Source organism: Bos indicus, chromosome 8, assembly GCF_029378745.1.
Source record: "Bos indicus isolate NIAB-ARS_2022 breed Sahiwal x Tharparkar chromosome 8, NIAB-ARS_B.indTharparkar_mat_pri_1.0, whole genome shotgun sequence".
NCBI classification, from domain to species: domain Eukaryota; kingdom Metazoa; phylum Chordata; class Mammalia; order Artiodactyla; family Bovidae; genus Bos; species Bos indicus.
In genome coordinates, this window is record NC_091767.1 from 45,899,882 (window position 1) to 45,926,440 (window position 26,559).

The following is a 26,559-nucleotide window of genomic DNA, read 5'->3' on the forward strand; positions in this document are numbered from 1 at the left end:
CCAGGACCCAGAAGCATGAAATGAGCTTTTGAAAACAAAAAGCAAAATACCAAATAACCCCTACCCCCTCCAAAAAAAAACAAACAATGTTTTTTTCTAAATAAAGAGATCTCTTATGAATGGCATCAACTGGGTTTCAGATTTGACAGTGAATAAGACATTCTCCCTGCCCTTAGGAGGTCAAGATTACTGTGAGACAGTAATAAGACCTATAATAAATAACATTACCCTCAGAGGGGTCTTGCTGGGCAATTACTATGTACTGTAATACTTGCTAGGACTGGAGTAAGCAGAGTGCTCTGGAGACATCTAAGAGGAGCACTTAGGCCTGTTGGACCAGGGAAAGTTTTCTAGAGCAGGTTGTCCTAGCTCCTAGGATCCACATGGATAACTAAAGATGGCCCATTATTTTAGTTTTCAAAGTGAAGGAATTACTTGTCCTTCCCCTACAGTGTTTGAAAATATGTGTACATTTTTATATTAGTTAATTTCAGTTGCTCAGTTGTGTCCAACTCTGCGACCCCATGGACTGCAGCACGCCAGGCTTCCCTGTCCATTACCAATACCCGGAGCTTGCTCACTCATGTCCATTGAGTCAGTGATGCCATCCAACCATCTAATTCTCTGTCGTCCCCTTCTCCTCCTGCCTTCAATATTTTCCAACACCAGGGTCTTTTCCAATGCGTCAGTTCTTTGCATCAGGTGGTCAAAGTATTGGAGTTTCAGCTTTAGTATCAATCCTTCCAATGAATATTCAGGATTGATTGAATCAAAACTTTTGGATTGACTGGTTTGATCTCCTTGCAGTCCAAGGGACTCTCAAGAGTTTTCTCCAACGCCATAGTTCAAAAGCATCAGTTCTTTGGCACTCAGCTTTCTTTATGGTCCAACTCTCACATCCATACATGACTACTGGAAAAACCGTAGCTTTGACTAGACAGACCTTTGTAGGCAAAGTAATGTCTTTGCTTTTGAATATGCTGTCTATGTAGGTCATAGCTTTTCTTCCAAGGAGCAAGCATCTTTTAATTTCATGGCTGCAGTCACCATCTGCAGTGATTTTGGAGCCCCTAAAAATAGTCTGTCACTGTTTCCGCTGTTTCCCCGTCTATTTCCCATGAAGTGATGGGACCAGATGCCATGATCTTAGTTTTCTGAATGTTGAGCTTTAAGCCAACTTTTTCACTCTCCTCTTTCACTTGCATCAAGAGGCTCTTTAGTTCCTCTTCACTTTCTGCCATAAGGGTGGTGTCATCTATGTATCTGAGGTTATTGGTATTTCTCCCAGCAATCTTGATTCCAGCTTGTGCTTCATCCAGCCCAGCATTTCACATGATGCATTCTGCATATAAGTGAAGTAAGCAGGGTGAAAATATACAGTATTGACGTACTCCTTTCCCAATTTGGAACCAGTCTGTTGTTCCGTGTCTAGTTCTAACTGTTGCTTCTTGACCTGCATACAGATTTCTCAGGAAGCAGGTTGCGTGGTCTGGTATTCCCATCTCTTGAAGAATTTTCCAGTTTGTTGTGATCCACACTGTCAAAGGCTTTGGCATAGTCAATAAAGCAGAAGTAGATGCTTTTCTGGGACTCTCTTGCTTTTTTGATGATCTAGTGGATGTTGGCAATTTGATCTCTAGTTCCTCTGCCTCTTCTAAATCCAGCTTGAACATCTGGAAGTTCATGATTCATGTACTGTTGAAGCCTGGCTTGGAGAATTTTGAGCATTACCTTGCTAGAGTGTGAGATGAGTGCAATTGTGTGGTAGTTTGAACATTCTTTGGCAGTGCCTTTCTTTGGGATTGGAATGAAAACTGACCGTTTTCAGTCCTGTGGCCACTGCTGAGTTTTCCAAAGTTGCAGGCATATTGACTACAACATTTTAACATTATTATCTTTCAGGATTTGAAAAAGTTCAACTGGAATTCCATCACCTCCACTAGCTGTGTTTATAGCGATGCATCCTCAGGCCCACTTGGCTTTGCATTCCAGCATGTGTGGGTCTAGATGAGTGACCACACCTTCATGGTTATCTGGGTCATGAAGATCTTTTTTGTACAGTTCTTCTGTGTATTCTTGCCACCTCTTCTTCATATCTTCTGTTTCTGTTTAGGTCCATACCATTTCTGTCCTTTATTGAGCCCATCTTTGCATGAAATGTTCCCTTGGTATTTCTAATTTTCTTGAAGAGATCTCTAGTCTTTCCCATTCTGTTGTTTTCCTCTGTTTCTTTGCACTGGTCACTGAGGAAGGCTTTCTTATCTCTCCTTGCTATTCTTTGGTGCTCTGCATTCAAATGGGTATATCTTTCCTTTCTCCTTTGCTTTTCACATCCCTTCTTTTCACAGATATTTGTAAGGCCTCCTCAGACAGCTATTTTGCCTTTCTGCATTTCTTTTTCTTGGGGATGGTCTTAATCCCTGCCTCCTGTACAATGTCAGGAACCTCCATCCATAGTTCTTCAGGCACTCTGTCTATCAGATCTAATCCTTTAAATCTATTTGTCACTTCCACTGTATAATCATAAGGGATTTTATTTAGGTCATATGTGAATGGTCTAGTGGTTTTCCCTACTTTCTTCAATTTAAGTCTGAAATTTACAATAAGGAGTTCATGATCTGAGCCACAGTCAGCTCCTGGTCTTGTTTTTGCTGACTGTATAGAGCTTCTCCATCACTTGCTGCAAAGAATATAATCAATCTGATTTCAGTATTGACCATCTGGTGATGTTTATGTGTACAGTCTTCTCCTGTGTTGTTGGAAGAGGGTGTTTGCTATGACCAGTGCATTCTCTTGGCAAATCTCTGTTAGCCTTTGCCCTGCTTCATTCTGTACTCCAAGTCCAAATTTGCCTGTTACTCCAGGTGTTTCTTGACTTCCTATTTTTGCATTCCAGTGATAACATACAGCTCCTAAAATCTCAGTGGTTTAACACATAAAGGTGTATTTCCTGCTCACAGAAGAGTTTCTTTAGGTTTCTGGTCAACTTTCGGCATTCCTCCACAGAGATCCTCTGGGATTCAGGCTGATTGAGGTGCCATCATCTAGAAAGTCTTTTGCTTTGGCAGGGAAAAAAAAGATTTGAGAATTCTACAGGAGAAATGAAATGTATCATTTCTGCTCTTTTTTTTTTTTTTTTTAATTGGCCAGAGCTAGTCAAATGAACCTTACTAACTGCAAAGTTTCTGGGAATTTTAATCGCTTGTATTTCCAGAAAAAAGGAGAAATTGTATTGGCAGGCTAAATATCTGTCACATATGGAAGACTTCCTTGTAAAACTCCCATCCTAGGTGGGCTCCAGGGCTAGACTTTAGTACCTCCAGCCCTGAAGCCATTGCCCCTGTGCATATTAGCAAATGTCCCAAGGGCATCAACAGGTTTTGTGTTTTAAAATTCCATTTATCCCTTTGGTTACAGGCTTTCATCCAAAAATTGGCCTTTAAATTCCCCACTGGATTATCAGCTCTTTCATACTTTCAATGTGTTGGAATTTAAAATACACACACGGACACACGTGTGTGTATATGTATATATTGATCTAGCATTTCCACTGTTTTCAGTGAAAGAGTTTATCTGCAAAACTATGAGAATGTAGTCTGGCTGGTGCTCTGAGAGTTCCTAGTTTTCGACAATCTCTCTACTGAGATTATCTGCTCTGTCTCTGCTTCTTCCACTTGTCTTCAACTGGAACTTGGCTGCTTAAAGTAGCCCTTATACATGATGTAATCTAGGGATTATAACTTTGCCATAAATTAGTTTTCTTTTAATTTTTCCATTTCCTTTGCTGCTTTTGAATGATTTTTAGGAAGAAATGGAAAAAGTGTTCATTTGTGTAGCTAATGATGTTGTGAAAGTCCTGCACTCAATATGTCAGCAATTTTGGAAAACTCAGCAGTGGCCACAGGACTGGAAAAGGTCAGTTTTCATTCCAAGCCCAAAGAAAGGCAATGCCAAAGAATGCTCAAACTACCGCACGATTGCACTCGTCTCACACTCTAGCCAAGTAATGCTCAAAATTCTCCAAGCCAGGCTTCAGCAATATGTGAACTGTGAACTTCCAGATGTTCAAGCTGGTTTTAGAAAAGCCAGAGGAACCAGAGATCAAATTGCCAACATCCGCTGGATCATGGAAAAAGCAAGAGAGTTCCAGAAAAACATCTATTTCTGCTTTATTGACTATGCCAAAGCCTTTGACTCTGTGGATCACAATAAACTGTGGAAAATTCTGAAAGAGATGGGAATACCAGACCACCTGACCTGCCTCTTGAGTAACCTGTATGCAGGTCAAGAAGCAATAGTTAGAACTGGACATGGAACAACAGACTGGTTCCAAATAGGAAAAGGAGTACGTCAAGGCTGTATATTATCACCCTGCTTATTTAACTTCTATGCAGAGTACATCATGAGAAACGCTGGACTGGAAGAAACAAGCTGGAATCAAGATTGCCAGGAGAAAATCAATAACCTCAGATACACAGATGACACCACCCTTATGGCAGAAAGTGAAGAAGAACTAAAAAGCCTCTTGATGTGAGTCAAAGAGGAGAGTGAAAAAGTTGACTTAAAGCTCAACATTCAGAAAACTAAGATCATGGCATCCAGTCCCATCATTTCATGGCAAATAGATGGGGAAACGGTGGAAATAGTGGCTGACTTTATTTTTCTGGGCTCCAAAATCACTGCGGATGGTGATTGCAGCCATGAAATTAAAAGACACTTGCTTCTTGGAAGGAAAGTTATGACCAACCTAGACAGCATATTGAAAAGCAGAAACATTACTTTGCCAACAAAGGTCCGTCTAGTCAAAGCTATGGTTTTTCCAGTAGTCATGTATGGATGTGAGAATTGGACTATAAAGAAAGCTGAGTGCCAAAGAATGGATGCTTTTGAATTGTGATGTAGGAGAAGACTTGAAAGTCCCTTGGAATACAAGGAGTTCCAACCAGTCCATCCTAAAGGAGATCAGTCCTGGGTGTTCATTGGAGGGACTGATGTTGAAGCTGAAACTCCAATACTTTGGCCACCTGATGCAGAGAGCTGACTCATTGGAAAAGATCCTGATGCTGGGAAAGATTGAGGGAAGGAGGAGAAGGGGATGACAGAAGATGAGATGGTTGGATGGCATCATCGACTCAATGGACATGGGTTTGGGTGGACTCCTGGAGTTGGTGATGGACAGGGAGGCCTGGCGTGCTGCAGTTCATGATGTTGCAAAGAGTCAGACACGACTGAGCGACTGAACTGAACTGAACTGTGTAGCTATGTTCATAATGAAAGACTGTTTTAGCTATAGATACTACTTATGAAGAAAGGCTTTTTCATTTGTTTCAATGTTAATAGAATGAATTGCTTTGAAATGAAAGAACATTGTATTATCTACTCAGTATACTTTTCTCATGGATTCATAGAAGTGTGCATTAAAATGGTCCTTTACCTCACATAATATAATCTTTTTCATGTTACATGTTCATGCTCAGTCACTTCAGTTGTGTCAGACTCTGTGACTTTATGGACTGTAGCCCGCCAGTCTCCTCTGTCCAAGGGATTCTCCAGGCCAGAACACTGGAGTGGGTTGTCATGCCTGCCTCCACAGGCTCTTCCCAATCCAGATATTGAGCCGTGTCTTGTGTCTCCTGTATTGGCAGGCAGATTTTTTACCACCAGCGTCATCTAGGAAGCTCCATTTTATGCTACTCTACAGTAATTAATTCAAGTTATCTAAGCCAGTAATATTAAGACTGTAGGGATAGGAGTTTATGCAGGTAATCAGGCATTTGTTTCTAGTTTGAAGGGGCCAAACTAGTCTTCATGCCATTCATGGCAGTATACTATCAAAGTGTTCTTTGGATAACAGTAATTACCAATATATAATACACTTTAAAGACTCAGTCTCTTTTTAGTCTTACTATTCCACCATCCTAAGTGTCTTTGGCCAGCCAACATAAGCTGTTTCTGGAGGGGAGATCAAAGGAACCCTAAGAAGTATCCTCAAATCTGAAGACAATTGAGATCCAGTAGTCAAAAAACATCGGTTAACAAAACGTCCCAATTCTGATTTGACCAGGACAATGCTGGTTTTCACCACTCTCAGTGTACTTAGTACCTGATTTCCCTCTAACCGTGTCCCAGGTGGGATAATCAATTATAGTGTCACTCCATTTAATCCATGTTCCTCCAGCTCTTTTCAAAGTCATACTGAAGGAGGAAACAGAACAGGCTCCATCTTGAAAGCTGGACTCCATCTCAGGCTGGACTGTGCACTTTGAGCTATATGCTCAGTATCTATGGAAACGACATACCAACTGGAAAACCAGACCCCCTGGATGGAAGAGCCCTAGGGCTTGTATCTAGACTCTCCCTAGCCTAAAAGAATACCCTAATTATCTGTGTAACTGAATAGAATCATAAATTCTATTATGCTTTTTGGGGTATGACCACAGGCCTATTGATAATTATCCACTGTTAACTACCTAGGCTTAAGGCATATGAATCACGGGTTTAAGGCATACGAATCAAGGGTTAACTTTGATTGTATCTTTCTTTTCCTTTGTTTAGACTAGTTTCAGAGAATTTGGGGAGATGAGTTTGAGCATCTACACTTAGGGTATATAAGGTTTTCACAAAAACTGGTCGGGATCCTTGGCTAAGAGGAGACTCTGCCTTAGGCCCATCAGTGTAATAAACCACTCCACTATCTGCATTGTCCTTCTGAGTGAGTTTGTTTCCCGGAACGCGTGGCTACAACATGTTTGGCAGTTAATTATACTGACAACATTTAACATTTCAACTGTTAAGATAAACAGTCTCCCATGCTGTATTTTTTTGTTTACTTCCTATATTCTCCATGGGGCTTCCTGTTTCTAAAGTTTCTTATACAAAATTTCACAATAATGATGGGTCTTATTTACATGCCATTCAATATATGCTGAGTGAGGGAAATGACCTCACTTATCTGTCTCCGTCAAATATTTTTCTTTTGAGTGCAGTTTTTAGGTTTCAAATTCTGTGGCTTCATAGTTATAAATACACAAATCACATACAGCATGAGACACATTGAAAAACAAAGTCCCTCTTCATAAGTCTGAAATGTCACCATTTCTCCCAAGGACATAAAATTTTATGACTCTTGCAAATATCTCTAAAAGTCTTCATTTGTCAGTTTGAGAAATGTGTCACAAAATAGCAATATCTTGGCATATAAATCATTTGCCTCTGAAATCTTTGAAGAGGATTGTCAAATATTTCTTTGTAGTCTGTGATTCTACTAGTTTTAATGCTTCTAATGTGCCAGGAAATATAGCTGAGTCTCTGGGGTAATTTTCATGTAAAGTCCTAGATAGCAGTTGATTATAAAACCTAATAGAAAAGGTTGGCTCAGATTTACATCAGAAATACAATAGCTGACAGAGTAGCTGTGAGCTACATTAATAGTTCTAAAATTTTAAATTAATATATTCTCCCATCTGGAGTCAACATTTTTAACATGTTTGAAATTCACGAAGAAAATGTGTTTCTTGTCAAGTAACCAGAAACCAGAATTCAGCTCTGATTTTCGTTGTCAGATATTGCTCAGGTTCACACCCCCTTTGCAATCAGTGTTATGCATATGTATGCTGAGACTTTTCCCATTCAGCATGCAGATTTATAATTCCTCTGGAGACAAGTTTTTGTTGAAAAGAACTAGCATCTCTATATGCGTAATCACTCCTTTTTTATGTGCATTTTTGTTGAGTGAGCTGGGGTGCTCTTTATTTTTATGGACATGTTTGAAAGCCTTTGCTTTCAGCATTTATATTAAGGTGACAGGAACAAAATGTAAGAAATTCAATTAATCAATCATTTAAGATTTAATGAGCATTTACAACATGTAAGTCTTTAGGCACTGAGATCACAAAAATGAGTAAAAAAAAAAAAAAATGATCCCTGTGTCTAAGATGTTCTTAGTCTAATGAAAAGGAAGATTCATTAATGGATAATGGTTTTAAAACGTGAAAGGTGGAGAAGTTTGCAAAACCCCACTGCATTTCCCTCAGTTAGTCTTGACACCACAGAGAGAAACCTTAGGGAGTAACTTGGTCTCCTCTCCTGCAAGAAGAATCCTGTGATTTAACCCAACCTTGTCCTTTTCTGAGAGCTGGACCACTATGGCTTAGGGCAGCCTGAGAGGATCTTCAGATCCTTGCCCCAAGTATGTTCTGGAATTCAGTTTGTTTAGTCCTGGAACTCAGTTGGGAATTTATGTGTTCAGTCAACTAGGGCTTACAGATTTGATTTGATGTGAAATCATCCAGCTCTTATGGTAGGAAACCCAAGCTCCCAAAGGACCCCAGAAACAAATCCAGAAAGTGTTTTTCATGAAGTTTTACTTGGGACTATGTTAGACTGGAGGAGACAGGAAATACAGGATCTAGAGCATTCAGGTAATTGTAGGATTGGTAGTGGAGTATTTTCTACAATGGAACCTACTTGTGCTATCTTTGCCTTACTAGATTCAATTGACCTTAATCCTCTCTGAATCAGTCCAAGTGGCATTTTTGACATCAGGGTCATCATTCCAAGCTCCTTTTTATACAGTTGGCAGCTCTGATCCTGTCTTGTCAGCCCTTTCCTCATTTGTAATTCTGTTCATATTCATACTGTTTCTCCCACAGTAGGGTAGAGAAAGCAAATTTCCTTTCTTGTAAATAAGGATGTCTTACATAAAGATTTCTCATATAAAAAAATAGCCACAGCTTAGCTCTGGGCTTGACAGAGCAGAAGCAAGGCTGATTGTCAAAGAAGATGCTGGCCCTGCTGGCAAGAGGTCAGGAGGTCCTAGAAGCACTTCTTCCAGCAAGAATGTTAGTCTGTATCTGCACACCTGACATCAAAAACACAGCTCTTCCTTCAGTGAACAGCACAGAATACCTGTATCAAGCTGCTTTAGCCTTGAACTGACTCCTGCTGTCAAATTCATGTCTGGAGAAAACTAACATCTGCAGATCCAGTCTGTAGACTACACCAGGGCTGGTCAATAATGACCTTTATACTAATCCAAAGCGATGTGCAAATTATAAAGACAATGTAGCAAGTTTTTCACATAGCTAAATTTATTCAATTTAAAGGATTTTAAGATTGATTTTACTTATCTTTGGTGTTGGAAGCCTTCTTATTAAAGGTGATGGATAGTTATTTTATTTTTAATGTTCCTGTTAAGAGAAAGTGTTGGCAATTTTATGTTGGTTTTACAAATTTGGGGATAAAGTTTTGCTGCTCCATGAAATGCTGAGGTTTGGGGACCACTAACCTTATGGCAGAAAGTGAAGAACTAAAGAGCCTCTTGAAAATAGGAGAGAAAAAGTTGACTTAAAACTCAACATTCAGAAAACTAAGATCATGACATCTGGTCCCATCACTTCATGGCAAATAGATGGGGAAACAGTGGAAACAGTGACAGACTTTTTTTGGGTACTCCAAAATCACTGCAGATAGTGACTGTAGCCATGAAATTAAAAGATGCTTACTCCTTGGAAGAAAAGCTATGACCAACATAGACAGCATATTCAAAAGCAGAGACATTACTTTGCCCACAAAGGTCTGTCTAGTCAAAGCTATGGTTTTTCCAGTAGTCATATATGGATGTAAGAGTTGGACTATAAAGAAGTCTGTGTACCAAAGAATTGATGCTTTTGAACTGTGGTGTTAGAGAAGACTCTTGAGAGTCCCTTGGACTGCAAGGAGATCCAGCCAGTCCATCCTAAAGGAGATCAGTCCTTGGTGTTCATTGGAAGGACTGATGCTAAAGCTGAAACTCCAATACTTTGGCCACCTGATGTGAAGAGCTGACTCATTGGAAAAGACCCTGATGCTGGGAAAGATTGAGGGCAGGAAGAGAAGGGGATGACAGAGGATGAAATGGTTGGATGGCATCACCAACTCAATGGACATAAGTTTGAGTAAACTCTGGGAGTTGACAACAGATAGGGAGACCTGCCATGCTGCAGTCCATGGGGTCGCAAAGAGTCGGACATGACTAAGCGACTGAACTGACTGATCCAAGAATCTGGTATACAGTCATTCTCTAGCTCTTTCTCAACCTTGGTACTTTTGACATTTTGGATCAGATAGTACTTTATTGTGTGGGCTGTCCTGTGCACCATGGGATATTTAGTGGAGCATTGCTAGCCTCTTTCCACTAAATGCCAATAGAAAACCACTCCACCCAGATGCAGCAACTAAAAATGTCTCAGGATGGGTTTTAATGGAATAGGTGGGGACTATGATCAAAAAATTTGAAAGATACTGTTCTACAGACATTGTAAATTTTACTTCATTTATATTCATTATTTTCTCATAAAGAATTTTTATTGCAATAAATGAGAAGTCATGGCAGCCATAAATAAATTCAGGTAGCAGTCAAAATAAGGCTATATAAAGTATATGTATATGTATAGACATATATATGTCTATGTATATAATACTTTGATTATGCATATTTACATTATTACAAAGATGCTATAAAGCTTAATTGATATTGACAAAGTATTTAAAAATCTGCAACAAAGCATATTGTAGATAGATATAATATTATTACTCATAATAACATTTGCATTTTTATGTCACTTTTCACTTGAGACTCTCATTCAATTGATTTGTGTCCTTAGTGTATGATTCCCAGTTCATCTTGGGGAAACTGAGGCGCAAGTCAATGTTCAACTGACATGATAAAATCAGGACTAATTAGGCCTCTCATATCCTTTATAATACCCTAATCATTTTTACTGTTATTATATGTGGCAAATAAGCCCCTGAAGGCAATGGCACCCTACTCCAGTACTCTTGCCTGGAAAATCCCATGGATGGACGAGCCTGGTAGGCTGTAGTCCATGGGGTCGCTAAGAGTTGGACACAACTGAGCGACTTCACTTTCACTTTTCACTTTCATGCATTGGAGAAGGCAATGGCAACCCACTCCAGTGTTCTTGCCTGGAGAATCCCAGGGATGGGGGAGCCTGGTGGGCTGCCGTCTATGGGGTCGCACAGAGTCGGACACAACTGAAGTGACTTAGCAGCAGCAGCAGCATACATTTAGTATTATAATAAATATATTTTTATTGTTAATTTTACATTTTGAATATTTTATATTTTACATTTTTGAACACATATGTTTATTTTTGCTAGGTTGGCAGCATCTAGGAAATAGGGGCAGGTCTTCAGCTGCGTGTCTCTCAGAACCTGCTGGCTCTGGGCACATCATTTGTGGGCAGCCAGCAGACTTTATGGAATGCCAATTGCATTGGCTTAGTCCTCCAAAGTTTCACTATAGATTGATGTTTTAATGCTGGGCTTTTGATTGTTGTCTGAGATTGTGGTAAGAAAAGGAATGTGTCTGTATTTTTGGTAATCTAGTTATAATACAACTTAAAATACATGGTGGGATAATCAAGGCTGCATTCTGACTTTCATGGACTTTCTTTGCCTTCATGGGTCCCTTCCTCCATTAAAAAAGTTTTAAATGATAGTTTATGATTGCTTTGGTATAAAGATGTATATTGTTCAAGCTTGATTATATTCTTTTTTACTGATTTGAAAGTGATTAAAACACTTTCCTTGGCCCCTAAAAGTTTCCCAGGCCCTGGACACTGGGCCTGTGTGTGTGTGTGTGTGTGTGTGCTCAGTCACTCATTCATGTCCAACTCTCTGTAGCCCCATGGATTGTAGCCTGCCAGGCTTCTCTTTCCGTGGGGTTTTCCAGGCAAGAATACTGGAGTGGGTGGCCATTCCCTACTCCAGAGGATGTTCCCAACCCAGGGATCCTATATTGCCTAAGATAGAGATGGGCCCTGGAAATAATACATTGAAATATTACTTGGTGTTTTGGCCTTTCATTCCTGTGTTCCTAGGGAGGTATTCTGGTTTTATTGCCTCAGGGAAGAATGACCCAACAGGCAACAAAAGAGCTAAATTCTTGGCTTTGAGGTTCAAAGCTTTAGGTCTTGGGATAGATTTGAAAGAATAGATGAAGAGCTGGGCTATTCTGTCCCTTAGTAGATGAAGAGTTCATGCACCAAAGATGAAAGAGGCCAGAGAAGTTGAGAATATGTGGATTTGTCTGGGATCCCAAACTTGGATTAAACTTTGGAAATCCTAGAGTAGATGGGACCTATCACTGCCTAATCATTTATTCCCAGGGTAATGTTTCCAGAGCTGTTGATGTGTGGGGCTCTGATGTGTCTCCCAAGCCCAGTGTGGTGGAGACATGAAACAAGTGCCTTCTTGGTGGGCCAGGCAAACAACTCAGGGATGGCATCTGGGTTTCTAGGAACCCTGGTTGGAGAAGGACACAAAAAGGTTTTTGGTGGTTTGGATAGTGGCAGGCTTCCCTGGTGGCTTAGATGGGAAGCGTCTTCTTGCAATGCGGGAGACCAGAGTTCGATCCCTGGGTTAGGAAGATCCCCGGAGAAGGAAATGGCAACCCACTCCAGTACTCTTGCCTTGGAAAATCCCACGTACAGAGGAGCCTGGTAGGCTACATTCCATGGGGTCGCAGAGGGCTGGACACGACTGAGCGACTTCACTTTCACCCTTCTGGCAAAGTGCCAGTCTGTGTAGACTGTGTGGCAGGACGAGGCGGGCAGAGCAGAGCTCTGCATGGATCCATAATGGAAGAACATTGGAGAAGCAGGATGTTTCCATGGGTTCCAGCAAGGAGATATGATGCCAGCAAAGATGGACTCTTGGCATTGTGGTACCACATGAACTCTTTAGAGTTGGAAGAGAACCAGAATTGACAGATTAGGTTTTTTTCACCTGAAATTATGAGCACTTGGAAAAGAAATTAAGTACAATAATGGAAAAATTAAGTTACAAATTTTGTACCTCAGAATTTTTTGAAGCCAGATTAGTATTCACTATATATAGGTTTATATGGGTTCTTTACATTATTTGCAGGACCTTCCACCTTTAATTTTTTTTCCTTTTAACTCTTCTAAAAATCTTAAAATGTATTGGTATAATTTCTGTCCTCATTTTACACATAAGAAAATAAGGGCACAGAAAAGTTAAGTGACTTCCCCAAGGTCACACAGCTAGCACTTTGCTGAGCAATGACTCAAGCCCATGACCCCATTCACTCTACCATTCCTGTTTTGTGTTTTTTTTTTTTTTTTTTTTGATTAATTAATTTATTTTTGTCTGTGCTGGGACTTCACTGCTGTGTGCGGACTTTCTCTAGTTGCAGTGAGCCAGGACTACTCTCCAACTGTGGTGCACAAGCTTCTCATTACATGGGCTTCTCTTGTGCAGCATGAGCTCTAGAGTGCTCGGGCTTCAATAGTTATGGTGCACAGGCTCAGCTGCCCTGCAGCATGTGGTATCCTTGTTCCTAGACCTAGGATCAAACCCATGACCCCTGTATTGGCAGGCAGGTTCTTAACCACTGGACCACCAGGGAAGTCCCCTACTCCTGGTTCTTAATGTCTGATATTCCCCTAAAAAACTTCAGTGAGAGCTTTCTCTCAGGCTCTCAAAAAATAGTATTGGTACCAAAATGCTGTTAGTGTTTTGCAGTTAATGCTCAGATGTGAGGAGGGCTGAGGGCTCATCTGCTGAGGCTCTGCTAATATGCCCTGGGCTCCCTCTCTGCTGTGTTCTATGCAGAGCTCTGCTTCCATGAATGGTGGTGGGGAGGTAAGGGTATAATCTGAATACAGGGCCCCAGCACCAATGCAGTGGGATGAGGTGGGGTGGTCAGGTCCTAGGCTGGGTGCCCCACCCAGGTTAGTTGATGCTGTTCTGCTTCTACAGTCCTGTACTCACACTTAACAACATTGTAGATTTTTCTTGTTTAATTGCCCACTCCTTTCCAGACTATGAGCAACTGAAGGCAGGAATTACACCACACTTACTCCCCATTTGTATCTCCTGCACCTAACAGGATGCCTGGCATGTAATAGGTATTTAAAATATTCGCTCAACGAATGAGCAGATAGGTGGATGGATGGATAATAAGATCCTGGGTACCTCAGTGTCCCTCACATAGTCCTAGTCCCATATGTCTTGATAAAAAAGCAAGCCTCTTTTGATGGGTGTTTGGGTTCAGTTTCCTTTATCTCACCTGAGAAAGCTTTGTGAAAATAGCTCCTTCTGTTGTGGGCCACTTCACCTCCTCTTTCCTTCCTTATCCCCAAACCTTTCCTTTATTATTATTTTCCACCACTGTTTTAGTCAAAATGTTCAGAATATTTTTCCTCTTTCATCTACATGTTTTAAGAACTGTTATGTTTAACTGTTAACTTCCTTTAAACCCTCTTTAGAAGCAGAGACCACATGTTATAAATCCATATGAGTAAATATTTTACTGTCTCTTGTTTTGAGAAGAATTGTAATTAAATTTCATGGTAGAACAATTTCTAAAGTGGTAAGTTGCCTTTCTAAGATATTACCATGTCTTGTTTTAATTCTTACTTTCAGTAACTAATTTACATTATTAAATAAGATTCACTTCACTGGAGTCACTGAATAATCACTGCATTGGATAAGTGTTGTTTTATGACATTAGTTTTATCACGTATGCTAAATTGTTTTTAGGAAGTAGCCTCAGTATTACCTGAAAAGAGATGGGCAATATATGTCCCAAATCCAGTAAATTTATCATTAGAACAATATCACAAATATAGTAAACTTTCATTGCATTATTTTTAAAATATTTAAATGCAATACATGATAAATAAGCTTTGTCCTTTAACAGATTCTAATTTTTTTTCTTAAGGCACCGTGACAGAGAAACTTATCCTAAAGATTATGATATAGAGGGTCATGAAGAAGTGAAAAAACTATGTAATTCAACATATCGTCGACTTGGAACCAGTGAACCCCCAGTAAGTAGTAACCACTAATTTCTCTAAGTCCAAATCTTCCTCCTAGTGAAACATGAAAAAGTAGAGGGAGGAGCATTTTCTCAGGGCTCCTCTTACTTGTGTTAGTTACTTAGGCAGGTGGCTTAGCCACTGTTTGCCTCAGTGACCTTACCTGTAAGATGGGAGCACTTCATAAGGTTACTGGGTAAATAAAGCAAATAAAGTGCTTAACTCAGTGCCTGGCACATAGCAAGTGCTCAAGAAATTATTACTGCTATTGTGATACCTTGCTAGATGTCTCCTCTAACCTTCATCATCACCCTATGAAGTAGGTATTCTTATCTCTATTTTACAAATGCAGAGAAACTCCTAGACGTTAAATGACTTACTCAAAGTCACCCAGCCAGGGAGGTGAAAGAGTGAGAGTTTGAACCCATTTCTTTTATTTTATATCTTTTGTATTTAAGGTGACAGAGTTGTAAGTAATTTAAACATGCTATTATTTCTTATAACATTTGTACAACCAAGTTACTAAAGGAGGAATCATTGCACAAGTACTTCCTGTTTGAATTGTGGATGGATTACTCCATGGTTATTTAGGTGTTTTTTTCTTTCTTTCTTTAAAAGATAATTTTGTTTATTTATTTATTAGCTGTGCTGGGTCTTTTTTTTCTATTTTATTTTAAATTTATTTTTTTATTAAAGGATAATTGCTTTATAGAATTTTGCTGTTTTCTGTCAAACCTCAACATGAATCAGCCATAGGTATACATATATCCCCTCACTTTTGAACCTCCCTCCCACCTTGCTCCCCATCCCATCCCTCTACGTTGATACAGAGCCCTGTTTGAGTTTCCTGAGCCATACAGCAAATTCCCGTTGGCTATCTATTTTACATGTGGTAATGTAAGTTTCCATGTTACTCTTTCCATACATATTACCCTCTTCTCCCCTCTCCCCATGTCCATAAGTCTATTCTCTATGTCTGTTTCTCCATTCCTGCCCTGTAAATAAATTATTCAGAACCATTTTTCTAGATTCCGTATATGTGTGTTAGAATACGATATTTATCTTTCTCTTTCTGACTCACTTCACTCTGTATAATAGGTTCTAGGTTCACTGACCTCATCAGAACTGATTCAAATGAGTTCCTTTTTATGGCTGAATAATATTCCATTGTGTATATGTACCACAATTTCTTTATTCATTCATCTGTCAGTGGGCATCTAGGTTGCCTCCAAGTTCTAGCTATTGTAAATAGTGCTGCAATGAACAATGGGATACATGTGTCTTTTTCAACCCTGGTTTCCTCGGGTATATGCCTAGGAGTGGGATTGCTGGGTCATATGGTGGTTTTATTCCTAGTTTTTTAGGGAATCTCCATACTGTCTTCCATAGTGGCTGTATCAATTTACATTCCCACCAACAGTGCAAGAATATTCCCTTTTCTCCACACCGTCTCCAGCATTTATTGTTTGTAGACTTTTTGATGATGGCCATTCTGACTGGTGTGAGGTAATATCTCATTGTGGTTTTGATTTGCATTTCTCTAGTAATGAGTGATGTTGAGCATCTTTTCATGTGTTTGTTAGCCATCTATATGTCTTCTTTGGAGGAATGTCTGTTTAGTTCTTTTTCCCACTTTTTGACTGGGTTGTTTGTTTTTCTGGTATTGAGTTGTATGAGCTGCTTGTATATTTTGGAAATTAATCCTTTGTCAGTTTTTTCCTATTCTGAGGGTTGTCTTTTCACCTTGATTATAGTTTCCTTTGCTGTGCAAAAGCTTTTAGGTTTAATCAGGTCCCACTTGTTTACTTTTGTTTTTATTTACGTTATTCTAGGAAGTGGGTCATAGAGGATCTTGCTTTGATTTATGTCATTGAGTGTTCTGCCTATGTTTTCCTCTTAGAGTTTTATAGTTTATGGTCTTACATTTAGGTCTTTAATCCATTTTGAGTCTATCTTTGTGTATGGTGTTAGGAAGTGTTCTAATTTCATTCTTTTACATGTAGCTGTCCAGTTTTCCCAGCACCATTTATTGAAGAGGCTGTCTTTGCCCCATTGTATATTCGTGCCTCCTTTGTCAAAAATAAGGTACCCATAAGTGCATGGGTTTATTTCTGGGCTTTCTATTTTATTTCATTGGTCTATATTTCTGTTTTTGTGCCAGTACCATACTGTCTTGATGACTACAGCTTTGTAGTCTAATCTGAAGTCAGGAAGGTTGATTCCTCCAGCTCCATTTTTATTTCTCAAACTATTTAGGTGTTTGCTCAATCAGTGTGAGGCAGGAGCCTCCCAAATTCTGTCCTACAGTGTCAAGAGATTTGAGACTAGTTGACGGCTCAGTTCAACTTCTTAGTTTGGCCTTGGGGCCTGAAGAGTTGGTAATTTCACAGACAGATATGAATGTGTTTAGAAGTCTGGGTTTGGATCACATTCTTCCCCTCAAAGCCTGGGCTACTTTAAAAAAGGGTAAGCCTAGGAAGATCCATAATTCTACCATTGAGGATGGCTCTAGAAAATTCTCTGTTCTGCAAGATGATGGGAAAAATTTAGCTTAGCAGAACCTATGCTGTTCCCCATTCATTTTATAGTTATCATAGGCAGAGAATAATAAACATAGACTGAAAATGGGAATTTATTATAAAGATGCAGCTGCCTGGATATGGAAGAAGGACACTTACTGGAACCAAGACAGCTCTAAAGCAAGTCGTCTCTCTCTCTCCCTCTCTCTTTCTCTCCCCTCTGTTTTCTCTCTATCTGATACACACACTCTTTCTCAGAATCTCTATTTCTCTCTGCTTTGTCCTCCTTTAGTCCCACAGCTTAAATCTCAGGGGCGTTCTGCCAGTTTCCCCAGTTTTCACCCTGCCCTCTTGCCTTTGCACAAGGCTGCCTAAGTGGTCATTAGCCAGCACATGGATGGAGCTCTTGAGTATAATGCCCAACTCAGAAAATAACCACCCCTTCCCACTTCTCCAAACCCAGCTTACCCTTGCTTTCTTGAGCATGGTGAGGATGAGAGCAAGGTGGACAATGCAGGCATTGTCTGGCATGCACTTAGCATCTTTGACCCTTAAAAACATTTATTTTTTATTCCTAAATGAAAATACTCTTGATCTCTAGATTGTGGGAGGAAGTGAGATGAAGTGAAATATAAGGAGTAGGAACCTAAAACATTTATTCCTTATATTCCATGCATTGTAGCAGTTAATTCTCAGGTTTAATAGAGAATGTATAAATGAAATAATATTTACCCTCTTTATGACTTTCATTCATAGTCATTGAAACCTTGTCCTACCAGGTTTACAGTGTGTGTTAGATAGGAATGTTACTGAATGAACTTGGGTCCACTTCCCAACCTGCAGCAAAGCCAAAATTCAGTTTGAAAATAGAGACAGGATTTTGGAAAAGGTTTACTATAAGTCTCATCTGCAAAACTAAGTTACAGATATGAGGCTCTGGTAATCTATCTGCAGTAGCAGAGCAGCAAGAAGGGAATCAGCTACATATTCATCAGTGGTGGGACAAAGATAAGTGAGTAATCAGGCCCAGATTTGGCTTAGGGAGATGAGATATGGGCCATGTAGAAGAGAAAGATGACAGAGAGCCATTTTAGTGCCTGCCCAAGAGCATCTCATGTAGGAATGGGAGAGGGATTGACTGTATTTCCATGAACTGAGCCAGGACATTGAAGTACAGAGATTGGCATCCTGTATCATGAAACACACCGCTGAATGTTCCCAAAAGAGTTCTCAGCTTCTATTAGAACACTGCAAGAAAGTCAGGTTTGAACGTCCTTCAGTGCCAGAGAGGGTCAGACACAGGCAAACCCAGAGAAACCCAAAACAAGAGTACATGTCCACTTTTCCCGCATTTGCTTCTCTCCTTCCTCATGTCTTCTCACCCTCAAACCCTCAAGGAGCCAGAAGGAGTTGGGGTGTAGGAAAGAATTCCAAGGGGGACAGTTGGGAAGAAATCAGCTGAAGTAGACCAGACTGACACATGCTTCTTGAGAACCTTTCATTTTAAGTGAAATTTTGGCTGGTACGTGGGACTGGGCATTTTACTTACTCAGTATAACTGTTCTTGGGACAGAAGTAGCCAAAAGGTTTTTATAATATCTGAGTGACCTGAAAATCCTGAAGCCTGTCCTATATTTCAGCAAAGAGCATAATAAGGAACTATCCCTTCCAAGTAACTATGGATGGACAGCAATGAAAGAATAGATTTGTTTTCTGATTGTACCTACTTACAAGACCTATTTGTTCAAAGAGCCAATTGCCCATTTGTATATAAAATAGAAGTCTATTCACATCATCCCTCTCCATCCTCTTCCCTTACTTTAATTTTCTTCATGGCACTTCAATGACTGGACATATTTAAGACTTGTTAGCTGTTAATTGTCTGTCTCTCCCTACTAGAATACAAGCTTTATGGGAGAACAGATGTTGGTCTTTTTTGTTCTCTGCTATATCTCCATTTCCTCTAATGGTGTCTGGCACATAGTGTGTGTGTGTGTGTGTGTGTGTGTGTGTGTGTGTGTGTGTGTGTGTTAGTCGCTCAGTCATGTCTGAATCTTTGCAACCCATAGACTGTAGCCTGCCAGGCCATGGGATTCTCCAGGCAAGAATATTGGAGTGGGTTGCCATTCCCTTCTCCAGGGCTGGCACACAGTAGGTACACAATAAATATTTATGGAAGGAGGAAAGAAAGGAAGACTGTATTCCACAAATATGTATTAAGTTCCTATTATCTTGTTAAGTGCTGGTCTAAGAAATGTTGTGCCAAGTCATCATGATGAGTGCTAGGGTTAGAAACATAATTCAAAGCAAGGTCACTGTACATCAGGAACTCACAGGCTTTGGGGGGGTAATGGGTGCATGCAACCACAGTGGTGGTATGTATGATGGATAATATGACAGGAAGAAGGTCAGGGCACTTGAACTGAAATAAGTTGAGGAGAGGGTCAAGGATGGCTTCCTAGGGAATTCCCTACTGGTCCAGTGGTTAGGACTCAGTACTTTCACTGCCGAGAAACCTGGGTTCACTCCCTGGTTGGACACTAAGATCTCACAAGCTGTGTGGTGGTGTGGCCAAAGAAAAGTATGGCTTCCCAGTAGAGGTGACCACCTGAAGCTTCTGGGCTGAGTGTTTAAAGGAACTATCTGTTGGTGGAATCTGGAAAGGTACTACCCAAATTTCAGTGGTAGCATAGTCGAATTCCTACCCCAGTGACCCCTCTGGCTTCAGGAAGCTGAGTGGAGTCGTGGATTCATAGGGGAGCAGTCATTCAAGCCACTGGAATTTCTGATTGTGTTAATAGTAGTCTAAGTGATTATGGGAAGTAGTATTTTAAATTACAATAGTTTGTGTTATTTTATTTGGACTTCATTAAGGTATTACTTAGCTATAACAGAGTGAGTTCCATGTAAAGTAAATGATCAAGAATACATCTATCATTATTTCTTCATTTGTTAAGTCCCTCACCCAAGGACCTCATGGCAGATTATGACCCTCTGTCTTAATCACTTATGTAAGACCACTTCTAAGGAAGTGTTGCACATTGAATCCCATAAACTTGGAAGGATTAACTACAGAGTAAATTTGATGTTGTATCACAGAAGATGAGAAATGTCAGATAGAAAGGAACAAAGAGAAATTTGAGTAATTTTATTAAGCAGATTTTTCTTATATAGCTAATGGATCAATGCCAAGGGATTTTTGGAACAGGATAACACTGATGAGCAAATTAGTCTAATATTAGATTAGTATTAACAACATGACAGTCATTTTGGACTTAAAATGGCAAACAAATGAATAGTACAAAAGTGTGCTAACATTCACTTTATGAACAGATGAATACTAAGTAGGTCTCAAGTAAGAGCTGTTTTGGTGGATGAAAATACAACATTTAAAAATTAAAGACCCTAAAAGGGATATAATTATAATGGATTTGAGAAATTAAATTGTCATTTACTTAATTGGTTCAGGTATTTTTTTCCTTTGATTGACATAGTAGAATAGTATTTTGAACACTACAATCTTACAAATGCTTCCTGCATTCAGATCTAAGTACTACCTGAAAAACACATATGGATCAAATCTTTATAAATGGAATAATTTTAAATGTCAGTGAAAGAGAACCACTTAAACCAGGGAGAAGAAAGATGTTTGGAAGATAGTGGACTATTGAGTCAGGGCCCTCTCTTGCTTTCTATCTCCATAATCTCTGAATTTGAAGTTGATGCCACAGGTTCCAGCATGCTCTCCTGGATTTTGTCTTTTCCTATGTCATTACAATTGCATCTGACTTTCCTGTTTCAGGAATTCTGTGTAAGTTTTGGCCAACTCGAGCGTATTTCCTTGTCTTATGCTTCAGCTATGGGCTTGGGAACTCTATCGAGTATCACTTCTTGGCACTTGGATGTGAATGAAAGGAGGTATCTGCCATTTTGATCCTATTACTCTCCTTTGTGACTCTTTTTCTGTGTCAGTAGTCATGCCACATGGCTTCCCAGGTGGCTCAGTGGTAAAGAATCTGCCTGCCAGTGCAGGCGGCCCAAGAGATGTGGGTTTGATCCTTGGGTAGGGAAGATCCCCTGGAGTAGGAAATGGCAACCCGCTCCAGTATTCTTACCTAACAATTTCTATGGACAGAGGAGCCTTGTGGTCTGCAGTGTATGGGGCCTGCAAAGAGTCAGACAGGACTGAGTGATTGAGCCCAGTCATGCCCTAATTTAACTTTTAGAGAAACTAGCTTTTAATATTTCATATGTGTCCATTTGCTTGTGTGCGTGTGTGCGTGCTAAGTCGCTTCAGTCCTTCAGTATGAGTTAGAGGAGCATGCTTTCAGGGAACCCTTATAAGGAACCCCCAAAAAAATGCCTGTTGGGCATCATTTAAAATGCCAGGGGGTAAGTCTTCCTCAGCACAAATAGGCTGGTTACATTCTAATGTGAAACTTGAGGCGAAGTCCTAAGTGACCTACTCTTTTCCTGTACCCATTACCCAGATTATACACCTACTGGCTTTCCTTAAATGTAGCCATACGGGAAGAGTTCATTTTGGAAGATTAGAAATAGAGACTTAAAAAATTGATACTCAGGGAAATGGGGAATAAGAATGATATTATGAAGTGTACTTCCTGTATACATATTAGATATTTTTTATATTACCATTTTACTCAAGCTAGATTTTATTATGCAAATTAAATGGAAATTTTAGTGCTTATCCTGTAAGCTTGTGCTATGATAATTGCACATATCAAATTGCTGATATCCAGTTTGTGATACATATATATATACAGCCCAAAAGACTTTTAAACATATGGAAGTGTTTTTATAAATTATCCACCCTTATGTCAGGTTATGAACATTTCTAGACCAAAGTGATTTTTCACATTAAGATGGTGTAGGATTAGGTTTGCCTACACACAACAGAAACCAGAAATCAACAGTGGCTGTTCACATAAGGTTTTATTCTTTTATATAAAAAGTCGGTGGCACCAAGCAGCCCCCTGCATTGAGCCGTGGGTGTAAGGGTTTGGAGTTGGGTGTGCTGTGCCCCACCCTCAGTACAGAGCAGAGAAGGCGGATGTTTCTTTGGGGTCATGTTGGTGTGCGTCAGAGGAACTGAAATATCTGGCCTTGGTTCAGAAACCTAACAGATTGCCAGACAAAAGGAAACACTTGAAGTAAGAAGCTTCCTGTAAAGCTTTATAGGTAGAGTTTATATTTATAGCACCAATGTACATTTTGAAACCTTCTTTTAGGAGTGGGAGTAAAAGGGGAAAAAAGGGGGGTGGTGGGTGAAGGGGTAGATGAAAGCTTTAATTTAAAAAGAAAGTTCAAAGAAAGGAAATTATTTTGATTAAATATATTTCATTTGGGTATTTTTGGACCATATAGTAAATTAATTGTTAAACTGCAGTCGAGTTGTGGGAGTGAGAGTTTTGATAAGCCCTGTATGGACTGCATTGTGAATCACTTGCCAGTTGTATTTTATGGAGCTTATTTAATGATTTAAAAGACTGTACTGTATATAGGAGGTATGTTGCCTTCTTATTTGTATGTTTACCATATACTTTGATATTTGAAATGTTATGTACTGCAAAGGCCACTTATATTTCTAGAAAAGATTGGATTTTATGCAACCTCTTTTCCTTGAATTAACAGCAATAAAAAAAAAAAAAAGTCTAGAGGATAACAGGCCAAGAGTGGTATGAAAATTCGATAAATTGTCAGACACCTACTGCTTCTTGCTTTCTGCTCTGCCATCCCTTACAAAAGGCCCAGTATGGCTGCTGGAAATCTGCCATTATGTCCACATTCCATGCCATAGAAAGAGAAACAGAAGCTGGAGGTTGTATATATTAATTCCATTATGTCCTATTGTCCAGAACAAGTCACTGGTCATTTCTAAGTATAAGGGAGGTTAGAAATGTAGTCTGAAACCTCATGGGCCCAACTAAAATTTGAGGGTTCTATTATTGATGAATAACAGAATTGGAAGTCTAATATTGGAGAATACTATTTACCTCTGATATGGAGGACACAGAGGGTAAGCGTGGGCTCTGCTGACAGATTGCTTCTCATTGATTCTTGGCTCCACCACCTACTAGGTTGTAACTTTGGTCAAGAGTTTACAATTTTCTGTTTCTTTATTTACTTGGGTAAAAAGTGGGAATAGAGTTTTCATGAGCATTTAATGTGAAGACATTTAGAATGGTATCTGGTCAATATGGCATTGTTATTGCCATTATTCCATGGTTTATTGCAACTAACTAAGCTACACCCAGTAGTCTCTGGGTTTTATTTACTACTATAGCTCTAAAACTTAGTAGGATGCCTGGCATTTCACATATATGGACGGATGGATGAATGACTGAATGAGTCAGACTGCTTGTTTTAAATTGTGGAATTTCTTTTCTCTCTGGTTTATCTGAGCATTAATCCCTTTCAACCTCAGTTTTCCCCTCCTTAAAATGAAGATAAAATAAGCCAAGAGTCTTTCCTTTCTCCCTCCAGAACTACTCTCTACCCGTCTCAACCCTGCTGTGTACCAAGGAGGCTGACCTTTATGGATTATGTCAGTGAGTTTTTTGCCCTCTGGCTTTCTGTGAATTTCCAGGAACTGGCCTGTGGAAGGCACTGACAGGTGATCAGCAATGGAAGGAGAGCTGGCTCTGACATTTCTTTGCTTTCCTCCTGAGAGGCCATTTTGACAGTGGCTGTCTTCTATGGATTAAATGATTGTGTCCCTTTCAAACTCAAATGTTGAAATTCTAACTCCCAGTTCAGTTCACTTCAGTCGTTCAGTTGTGTCCGACTCTTTGCGACCCCATGAATCGCAGCACACCAGGCCTCCCTGTCCATCACCAACTCCCGGAGTTCACCCAGCCTCACGTCCATCGAGTCAGTGATGCCATCCAGCCATCTCATCCTCTGTAGTCCCCTTCTCCTCCTGCCCCCAATCCCTCCCAGCATCAGAGTCTTTTCCAATGAGTCAACTCTTTGCATGAGGTGGCCAAAGTCCTGGAGTTTCAGCTTTAGCATCATTCCTTCCAAAGAAATCCCAGGGCTGATCTCCTTCAGAATGGACTGGTTAGATCTCCTTGCAGTCCACGGGACTCTCAGGAGTCTTCTCCAACACCAAAGTTCAAAAGCATCAGTTCTTCAGTGCTCAGCCTTCTTCACAGTCCAACTCTCACATCCATACATGACCACAGGAAAAACCATAGCCTTGACTAGACGAACCTTTGTTGGCAAAGTAATGTCTCTGCTTTTGAATATGCTATCTAGGTTGGTCATAACTTTCCTTCCAAGGAGTAAGCGTCTTAATTTCATGGCTGCAGTCACCATCTGCAGTGATTTTGGAGCTCAAAAAAATAAGTTTGACACTGTTTCCACTGTTTCCCCATCTATTTCCCATGAAGTCATGGGACCAGATGCCATGATCTTCATTTTTTGAATGTTGAGCTTTAAGCCAACTTTTTCACTCTCTACTTTCATTTTCATCAAGAGGCTTTTTAGTTCCTCTTCACTTTCTGCCATAAGGGTGCTGTCATCTGCATATCTGAGGTTATTGATATTTCTCCCAGCAATTTTGATTCCAGCTTGTGTTTCTTCCAGTCCAGCATTTCTCATGATGTACTCTGCATATAAGTAAAATAAGCAGGGTGACAATATACAGCCTTGGCATACTCCTTTTCCTATTTGGAACCAGTCTGTTGTTCCATGTCCAGTTCTAACTGTTGCTTCCTGACCTGCATACAAATTTCTCAAGAGGCAGGTCAGGTGGTCTGGTATTCCCATCTCTTTCAGAATTTTCCACAGTTTATTGTGATCCACACAGTCAAAGGCTTTGGCATAGTCAGTAAAGCAGAAATAGATGTTTTTCTGGAACTCTCTTGCTTTTTCCATGATCCAGCAGATGTTGGCAATTTGATCTCTGGTTCCTCTGCCTTTTCTAAAACCAGCTTGAACATCTGGAAGTTCACAGTTCATCTATTGCTGAAGCCTGGCTTGGAGAATTTTGAGCATTACTTTACTAGCATGTGAGATGAGTGAAACTGTGTGGTAGTCTGAGCATTCTTTGGCATTGCCTTTCTTTGGGATTGGAATGAAAACTGACCCTTTCCAGTCCTGTGGCCACTGCTGAGTTTTTCAAATTTGCTGGCATATTGAGTGCAGCACTTTCACAGCATCATCTTTCAGGATTTGAAAGAGCTCAACTGGAATTCCATCACCTCCACTAGCTTTGTTTGTAGTGATGCTTTCTAAGGCCCACTTGACTTCACATTCCAGGATGTCTGGCTCTAGGTCAGTGATCACACCATCGTGATGATCTGGGTCATGAAGATCTTTTTTGTACACTTCTTCTGTGTATTCTTGCCATCTCTTCTTAATATCTTCTGCTTTTGTTAGGTCCATACCATTTCTGTCCTTTATCGAGCCCATCTTTGCATGAAATGTTCCTTTGGTATCTCTGATTTTCTTGAAGAGATCTCTAGTCTTTCCCATTCTGTTGTTTTCCTCTATTTCTTTGCATTGATCGCTGAAGAAGGCTTTCTTATCTCTTCTTGCTATTCTTTGGAACTCTGCATTCAGATGCTTATATCTTTCCTTTTATCCTTTGCTTTTCACTTCTCTTCTTTTCACAGCTATTTGTAAGGCCTCCCCAGACAGCCATTTTGCTTTTTTGCATTTCTTTTCCACAGGGATGGTCTTGATAACTATCTCCTGTATAATGTCACGAACCTCATTCCATAGTTCATCAGGCACTCTATCTATCAGATCTAGGCCCTTAAATCTATTTCTCACTTTCACTGTATAATCATAAAGGATTTGATTTAGGTCATACCTGTATGGTCTAGTGGTTTTCCCTACTTTCTTCAATTTCAGTCTGAATTTGGCAATAAGGAGTTCATAGTCTGAGCCACAGTCAGCTCCCGGTCTTGTTTTTGCTGACAGTATAGAGCTTCTCCACCTTTGGCTGGAAAGAATATAATCAATCTGATTTCGGTGTTGACCATCTGGTGATGTCCATGTGTAGAGTCTTCTCTTGTGTTGTTGGAAGAGGGTGTTTGCTATGGCCAGTGCATTTTCTTGGCAAAACTCTATTAGTCTTTGCCCTGTTTCATTCTGTATTCCAAGGCCAAATTTGCCTGTTACTCCAGGTGTTTCTTGACTTCCTACTTTTGTATTCCAGTCCCCTA

The 26,559-nt window shown here is 40.0% G+C and overlaps 1 protein-coding gene across 10 annotated transcripts in view; it reads left to right on the forward strand.

Moving 5' to 3' along the window:
- Positions 1–26,559, forward strand: part of CFAP95 (cilia and flagella associated protein 95) — a 338,954-nt gene that overhangs the window by 69,710 nt on the left and 242,685 nt on the right. For 9 of the 10 annotated variants that reach the window (XR_011568051.1, XM_070794635.1, XM_070794639.1 and 6 more), the window contains one exon: positions 14,750–14,858. Coding sequence is in view for 6 of the 10 variants with exons in the window: in XM_070794635.1 (XP_070650736.1) it covers positions 14,750–14,858 (109 nt within the window). In the remaining 4 variants the exon portion in view is untranslated. Of the gene's footprint in view, positions 1–14,749; positions 14,859–23,869; positions 24,000–26,559 lie in introns of all 10 variants that reach the window. The other variant, XM_070794640.1, reaches the window with a different exon arrangement.